Raw genomic sequence first — 8,794 nt, forward strand, 5'->3', positions numbered from 1 at the left:
CCAATATTAACTCTTATAAATACCAATAAATTGATTAAGATAACTACACTAATGATAATCCAAGTCTTGAAAACATTAACCTAATGATGAAGAAGATTAAAGCTCGTTTAACAAATCAACAAATAACAAAAAATAACACAATCAAAGGACGAATCCTAGTTTCTCTAATCCTTAGTCCAATACAAACTTTATCTTAAAACTTATTTCTAACTACAAAATCAACCAAAATAAATCAAATCCAACCAAAACACCTCATGATAACCATACATCAACCTGATCTAACCATCGGCACTAGATTTGCTCCATAGATGGGTCTTTCTCGTCACGTGGATGAACAAGCCCCACATATGGGTCTTTCTCACCACGTGGCTGAATAAGCCCTACATAAGAATTGACTCAAATGTTAAGGCAAAGAAATCGTGCTCCCTAGCATGCACCAAGTGACAATGGAAATCCCAAACCCACCACACACTCACTCGCTCAAGGCTAACCAAATGAAGAGAGCTTACCTTTCATGTGTCAATGGGGAACTTGGTTGCTTACCTGCCGTCCGTTGCCATCTTGTGTAGAAGAGAAAACTACAAAGATGCTAGCTAGCACTTGAGAAGACCCACCTTCCATTGTCACCAACAAGAGTTTTCTATGTAGAGCTTGGAACTCCTAAGTGTGGCAAGACCATGCTCCACCCGTGCCACATAGCCCTCTCTCTCTCTCACACACACACGCTCTCACTAGCACACAAGCACTACTAAAAGGGAAAGAGGGTAGGGTAGAGAGCTAGAGAACAAGGAGCAAGATCACACTCTCAATTAAGACTCAAGGGAATGTCTCTTTCTTATTAGATAATTCACAAGTTATATAAAAGGGAGTATAAGTTTCGGCATCCACACCCAATAACTATTTGGGTGCCCACTTATTGTCTAACCTTATCTAGGTTAGTCTAAGCACACATTGGGTGGATATTGACTCGTTCACTTGGCTCGATCATCCCTTTTAGTACATCATTAAGTGTAATTAAATATAATGATTGGAACAAGTCACTAATTCCTGCTTAGGTGGATATAACACATAAGTGACGGTTGACAAGGATCTTTTAGGCGATCCCCCATTATGTGTGTTCATCCTTTGGTGACTCTGCGCACTGCTTGTGCATGCTCTTGGCTTGTTGTAGATGGCTCCTCTCCACTTATGACCAATGCACACTTCCATTAGCTTGTCATAGATGCAGTTGTGTATGTTATTGATGCATGTGGGACATCCGTGTTAACCTTAAGTTAACAGTCTGTGAGGCTCACGCCCGTGAGGTGACCCATTTGAACCTAGGTAGGATCCATACTTCCACCGTCAGAGATGATAGTTGTGATGATGTCAATGTGAAGTAAATGAAGAAATTAAATGTGTAAACATGGCATCATAAAATATTCCTTCACACCATTACAATAAAACAAAGTGTTAACAACCATAAACCTCAAGCGTGACTGTTATATTCAACTGCCAACCTGACACTCTAATCAATTATAACTCCTTGCCAATGGTGGGGGTGGGTGTTCACCAAAATGAACACTAACCTTGCATGAGGAGAGAAGAAGTGAAGATGCAAGGGTCGATCGTCGAGGGGCATGCACTTAGCTAATCCTTTGAGGGTTAACTTTTGGATGTGAAGCCACTAGGGACTCACTCCACCATCACTTGTGTCACTCACATGGAGCTTCCATGTGCTAGGTAGAGATCAAAGAGGGAAGGAGCTATGGAAAGCTCAACCTCTACCTTAATACCTTTATATGTGTAAGGAGAGAGAGAGAGAGAGAGAGAGAGAGGAGGAGGAGGAGGAGGAGGAGGAGGAGGAGGGAAAGGAGAGGAGATGGAAAGCATACTACAAGCAGGCACACAATCAAGAAAGAAGCATGCATAAGCAAACAAGCTCACAACCATCACCCCCCCCACATAAGAGAGTAAGTGGAAGATAAAACTCAAATGTGATAATGGGATTGTATCCTTTCATATTTATTTAAGTTACTTATATATAAGAGCTCACTTTTTCCAATGACCACCCACCCATTTGACAATTAGGGGCCGAAAACTAATTATCTAGCTCTATGTACATTTAGGCTTTCTAGTTCATGGCCGGCATTACACATCATAATCTCGGTCATCCCATATCTTTTACATGAAAACACGTTTGCGAGTAAAATATGTAATATTTTCTAAAAAAAGAAACATTTGGTATATTTATTCAAGTTACTTATATATAAGAGCTCACTTTTTCCAATGACCACCCATTTGACAATTAGGGGCCGAAAACTAATTATCTAGCTCTATGTACATTTAGGCTTTCTAGTTCATGGCCGGCATTACACGTCATAATCTCAGTCATCCCATATCTTTTACATGAAAACACGTTTGCGAGTAAAATATGTAATATTTTCTAAAAAAAGAAATTTTTGGCATATTTCAAAGATTCCTTCCAAAAAAGACTTTTTTTAAGGGGTTTTTCGAAAACATTGTACTCATGAGTAAAACATGTCCAAAAAATGACAAAATTTTGGCCACTGTGTACAAATTTGACATGATACAAAACGATAAATAGACTTAAAAATTTGGGATTTTTTTACAAAATGTTACTTGAAAAGTAGACTTCTTCACGAATAAAAGTACAAATTCATGCCATAATTTGGAGTCTTACATTAACGATTGGAATGCCAATAAAAAACCATACTCTGCTCAGTGCAACTCCCACACTACTTATTCTTCTCTACTACTAGAGTCCTCCACTATCACTAATGGCAGTCTCATCCCCTGAGGAAGTTGATGATGTGTACTCCTCCTCACTATCCACCACAAGTATATTTTCCTCCTCTAAGTGAACTCTTGGAGGCAGAACTCCACTACTTCGTTGGTGTGTAAGTGGCACATTAGATGATGAAGTGTTTGCATGCTTCTGAACATTCAAAGCATGAATTTTTTGCTTGAGAATTGATACTGTAGACTTCCATAAGTAACTAGCTTTTGTGAGAGTAAAGTCATAAACTAAAATATCCACATCTATAAGTACCAACAGACTAGTTCTTGGAGGAGTGTCCAACATCCATTATGTTTTAACTTGGATGTCCAACATCCATTATGTTTCAATTTGGATGTCCAACATCCATTTTGTTTCCATTTGGATGTCCAACATCCATTATGTTTCAATTTTTTTTTTGTTGTTTTTTTTATTATAGCAATTTGGGTGTTGAACATCCAAATTGCTACAAAAAGTTCACCTCTTGCCATAAATAGAGTTTGCTTTTTGTAGTGCGTCTACTGTGCGTCGTCTTCACATAAAAAGTTCTGGCGACGTTGGACAGAGCCAATTAGACACAGGGCTCCCTCTTCATGACCATCATCATCACCGACATGGGCTTCTTCACAGACGCCTATGATCTTCCATCGTGACCAAGCTGCTGGGCCGGATATATTTCAGGAGAAAGTAAAACTTCCTATAGGTCATTGCATATAATGAAGGGGGTGAGGGTCACCTTACACCTCTTGTCTATGTTTTAACTATGTGTATTATTTAAGGAGCTTATGAGGGATGAATATGATGTTGCCTCACCTCTTGTTTATGTTTTAACTATGAGTAGTTAAAACATATGTTGTATGTTTTAACTATGCATATTATAGGAGCTTATGAGGGATGAATACGATGTTGGTTGTGATGTTGCCTCGCCTCTTGTTTATGTTTTGACTATAAGGGATGAATATGATGTTGGCTATGATGTTGTATTGCCTCTTGTTTATGAATATGATGTTGCTTCTCCTCTTATACTAGGTCCTCCACATTCCATCCTTATCTCTACCATCTTCACCGACCTCTTGAACTCATTGGCTCTACTACCATCATCACATTGGTGGTCTCTGAGATTTTCGACCTCACTACTCGATGCCATCTTTGGTGCTCTTCCGAGCTCTCCAACCTCACTATTGCCACCATCGCAAGTTCTCTATGAGCTCTTTGTCCTTCTCCTCTATCTTCACCCCACAATAGTGTCCTTAGACTTCTCTGACACACCAAGTTCACCGACAACCATGTGCCCTTAGACTTCTTTGGCCACCAAGTCCACTGATAAGACCATGCTGCCTCACAACATGCATGGCCACTGGGCTAGGGTACTCAAGCCTCATACATCCCCCGCCCTTTCCCAATTCTGCCGATGCAATCATGTGCCGTGAGATGATGTGCATGGACACATTATACTAGGCTACTCAAGGCTCTTATGTCCATCTCCCTTTCCCAAGGTGAGTAGAGATTGAGCAGAGATCTCTCTAGAACACTATCTCCCTCTCCCTTTCCAAAGGTGAGGGGAGATATTTATTGAGGCCTATCGCCCCTTCCTCAACGGACTTTATGCTGAGGGGAGATATTTATTGATGACTATCACCCCTTCCTCAATGTATTATCTCCATTTCCAAAGGTGAGGGGAGATCTTTACTGAGGACTATCTCCCCTTCTCTGATGGACTTTAGATCAGAAGATCTTTTTTGTAATAAATATCATGACAAGTGTGGATATTGAGGTAGCGCAGAAGGTGTTACGAGGAGGTTGTAACCTATATATAGTGCACAATGTGTGTTGTAGCCTATATATAGTGCACAATGTGTGTACTATATAAGAGGACTCAACCCCTAGAGACGAGAATTTCTCAGGTTGTGTGGTTAAAGAGGAGATGTAAACCACACAACCTGCTATTCCTTTCTTTAGGGGTAAAGCCCACTTACACACGAGGGCTCCATCCCTAGAGATGAAAATAGCAAGTTATGTGGTTTGCATAGACTCCTCTTTGAGTTGGGATAAAGATAGTCTATGTATTGTGTAGGAGCTCATGTGAGGAATGAATATGTTGGCTTGCCTCTTGTCTATGTTTTAACTATGTGTATTGTAGGAACTCATGAGGGATGAATATGATGTTGGCTAGCTATAATGTTGGCTCTTCTCTTGTCTATGTTTTAACTATGAGTAGTTTAAACGGATGTGGTGTCATTTGAAATTATTGATTTGTCTTAGTTGACATTTGAAATTATTGATTGAAAGTCGGCATTGCCTTTATTTCCAAGGAACATAAATCATATAGTTCAGTTGTAATATCCTCTGATTTGCTCTATTTTTTAGTACAAGATTTAAGCATTGATTGATTTGGGGAAGTTGAGCTGCCTTTATTTTGATTGATTTGCGAAATGTAACTTTTTTGAGCATTGTGATGATGACGACGATGAGACGACAATAGAGTGAGGGAGAAAAAAATTAACCAGGTCAAGGAGATTTGGGGGAAAGGTAAACTTTTTCAAGCACCATGGATAGAGGGAGTAATATATATTGATTTTGGACCACTCGTCCCAAAAAGCTAAAGTTTCGAAAAGGAGGCATGAAACGGATATAATGCAATTAGTTAACACCTAGAATGGGGAGTAAAGGGAACGCGGTTCTCGTGGAGTTTCCATTTGTCACCTCCACAAGTAACTGAATTGTGCATGGCAAGGCGCCCCACGTGAATACTACACACACACACACACACACACACTCTCTCTCTCTCTCTCTCTCTCCCTCTCTCTCTCTCTCTCTGCCATTCATTTATAAGCGCGCGCACACAATCACGAAATCTACACCGCCTGCCCACCCATTTATAAACGCGCGCGCGCGCACACACACAATCACAAAATCTACACCACCCATGGTCCATCACCTCCTCTTGCATTTCCTTTTCACGTCCCCACGAGCTTCGAGCCTCCATTCCAGACGAGATTTTTGCTTTCACATATCTCAACGTCTATTCATTTGTAGCTTCACCCCGCCAAAAATTATTAGTATAATTTGTATATTAATATCACATGTCAGGATAAACCCTTGTGGACGCTTGTACCTATGGTGGCTCTCTTTGTCTATAAAGTAGCCCCTCGTTAACGTTTTAGATGTGTCGATTTGAGGAGCTTTTATGTTAGCCTTCTCTTCTCTTCAAAGGATGACCATACAGAAGCCTTTTTTTTATACATAAAATTAGGAGGGCTGCGCAGCGGCTTTGTCATTTATTCAATACTGATATTGATTAGTTGGTTTAATCGTTGCTAGATCTTAGCTGGTTAGAAGGTATCCGAAAGGAATGAAGCGGAAGCTTTTTGATTAGGAGGGCTCGCTCATTAACGCACACGACTGATGATGATTAGTTGGGTGTTTAATCAGTGCTAGATATGGTTGTTCTAGAGGGTATCGGGGAGGTTATGATGATTAGGCGGGTGTTTAATCAGTGCTAGGTATAGTTGTTCTGGAGATTTTGGGGGGGGGGGGGGTAGATCTTCAAGGGATGATTAATAGCTGCAGGGCTTGCGCACATTAACACACGGTACGTTGATTAATTGGTTTAATTATTGCTAGATATGGCTGCTTTAGAAGGTAAGCGGGTTGCAGATGACGATAATGAGCTGATGAAGTCGGCAAGATTGCAAGCTGGGCACGTGCTAAAGCGAAGAATAATAACCGGGGCGCCTGATCTCCGTATGAGAAGCAGAATGGCGTGCTTCCAGCTAGTAGCACGAGCTAGCAAAGCCATGATGAAGGAAGAGCGCGGCCATACGTCGAAGCGTGGATCTTTAAAACAGCCTCTCTTCACCCAGCTCAAATGCCTGCGAAACCTTGTTCCATACAGCAGCACGGTATCATCAGCCCTTTTCACAGCTCCTGCGCCTGCATTCACCCGTTTCATTTAATTCTTTAAAACAACGTCTTTTTTTTTTTGTTAATTCTTTGTCTAATTCCTCTGATCCCTTCATTATACCATCTGACGAGCTGTGCTGCATACATGTAGAGACGAGATTCTTGTGTCATCGCGGATGCTATGGCTTACTTAGATCAACTTACTAAGCGACTCGATGAGCTCGCAAAACCAGCATGCCAGGCAAGCTTTCTTCTTAAAACTCAGCTGTCAGAGGGTGCTTGTGTGAACTTAAAGTATAGATTAGTATCAAGTGGATCATAATAACTAGCGACTTGCATGATTAGTGTCAACTGGAGCACATTATCTTGGTTGTTAAGATAGTTCTTGTGTTCGAACGGCTATAGTGATTATGTTCTTAATTAATTTCAAGAGGCCGAGCACATTATCTTAAGATCCTTCTTAAATATAAACGTTGTGTACAGGTGGAAGTGGAAAATTTAGGGCAAGGATTGAGAATTCACTTGTCGTGTGAGAAAAGGCCAGGATTGCTGGGTGATCTTCTAGTTCTGTTAGAAGGATTAGGACTCGTGCTTGACAATCTGAACGTGTCAAGCGAAGGCGCAAATTTCGAATTAGACGCTCTTACTACGACGGTAAGAGGGATTAACTCTATTAGCGAAGTGTGATCTTCATTATTACGTGCACTCTACATTTAATCAGATGTGATTCGTTTGCATCTTTCGAACGCAATTCTCCCCTGTTTAATTATGCTTTACCTTGAAACACGCAGGCTGGCCAAGCGCATGTCAGTGCAGACAAACTCAAAGTCATCTTATTGAGAACCCTACTCATCAGCCAAAGAGATCAAAGCTAAATCAGTCTATGGAGAAAGGATATGGAGAAAGGATGTACATACACTGGTAGCGAAGATACTCAGAATCTTCTGTACATCCAAACTACAACTACAGGCAGCATTTCAGTCCCCTATCAACCAGAACTACTGCAGTTTCTCACTTGTGGCGATACCAGACATATAAAAATAGAGAAACTGCACACTTTCAAAGTTGATGAATAAAAATTTGAATGTTGGTTCTCACTAATGTATTTTGAGGTAAAAGACATTTTCATGCATCAAAATTAGATTGTATGGTCAATTGAATGAATGATTAGCTCTTGTTACATTTGAACAGTGGGTCAATGGTGCTTAATGGTATGTTGTGCAAGATGTATGTTCATGTATTCAAGAGTTATATTCTCTCTAATCCCTTGGTTTTGGCATTAATCTCTTATTTCATGAGTGTTGAATTCACAAAGTCAAAAATCAATCAGAAAGTCAAAAATGTATGTTCCCAAAAGTATCATGGATTCCATTTGATCGGTTGAGGATTCACTATGGGTTTAGCCAATTATGTATCGCAAGGTCAACTCTTGTATGTCAACCATGGATTTGATCTATTTTCAATTCTTGGACATCTTAAGAACGCGGTAGCCAAATGTATACGATCCCCATGGACTTTCACACTCTAATCCATTGTAAGGCTTGGGAAGTTTGGGATTTCAATCCAAGACTCATGGTGATGTGGATTCTTAACAAAGGTTCTAATTTAAAGTTGAATAAGTGTGCCAATTTCTCCATCTTATATCATGATTGGGTCATGCATGTAGGAAAATCAACTTGATGTGTGCAAGGGTGTTAGGGGTTGGTGTGTGAGGTCTCAGGGGTTTGTGGTCATGCATGTAGCAAAATGAACATGTGTGCAATGGTGTTGTGTGTTGACAAGGGGTTGGTGTATGTGTGTTAACCTAGGGTTAATTAGGACCACCCACATGCATCAACTGAATGAGAGTGTTCTTGCTTCCTTGTGTCCAAGTTCTCTTATCCTCTTGCCTCTTTGTGTGGATGCTATTATTACTTGTGTGTGAGAGTGTGTATGAATGTGTGTGATGCACTTGCCTTCTTGCCCTTCTTTGGCTTGCGTATGAGTGGATGTGTGAGTGCACGAGAAGATGAGTGTCTTGAGAGGCTAGCATGGTCTCTTCTCTCTTAAGGCTCACAAGCTCTACATAGACAACTCTCGAGGTGACAATGGGAGGGGGGTCTTCTCAAGTGT

The 8,794-nt window shown here is 40.6% G+C and overlaps 1 protein-coding gene across 1 annotated transcript; it reads left to right on the forward strand.

Annotated features, from left to right (window-relative positions):
- The first annotated feature begins 6,292 nt into the window (after window positions 1-6,292).
- On the forward strand, window positions 6,293-7,870 carry LOC147616322 (transcription factor TT8-like). The gene is made up of 4 exons (XM_086777390.1): window positions 6,293-6,681; window positions 6,834-6,923; window positions 7,166-7,336; window positions 7,474-7,870. The coding sequence occupies exons 1-4, from the start codon at window positions 6,406-6,408 to the stop codon at window positions 7,555-7,557; spliced, it is 621 nt and encodes a 206-aa protein (XP_086633516.1). The 5' UTR covers window positions 6,293-6,405; the 3' UTR covers window positions 7,558-7,870.
- The last annotated feature ends 924 nt before the right edge of the window (window positions 7,871-8,794 follow it).

This window comes from Cibotium barometz, chromosome 38 (assembly GCF_041138505.1).
Source record: "Cibotium barometz isolate CiBa-2024 chromosome 38, ASM4113850v1, whole genome shotgun sequence".
NCBI lineage: Eukaryota > Viridiplantae > Streptophyta > Polypodiopsida > Cyatheales > Cibotiaceae > Cibotium > Cibotium barometz.

Excerpts from the sequence above, each read along its gene's own strand:
- LOC147616322 (XM_086777390.1), top strand. The coding sequence starts at position 6,406 with ATGGCTGCTTTAGAAGGTAAGCGGGTTGCAGATGACGATAATGAGCTG. Across the intron at positions 6,924-7,165 it reads TCGCAAAACCAGCATGCCAG|GTGGAAGTGGAAAATTTAGG; the intron begins GCAAGCTTTCTT and ends CGTTGTGTACAG. Across the intron at positions 7,337-7,473 it reads TAGACGCTCTTACTACGACG|GCTGGCCAAGCGCATGTCAG; the intron begins GTAAGAGGGATT and ends TGAAACACGCAG.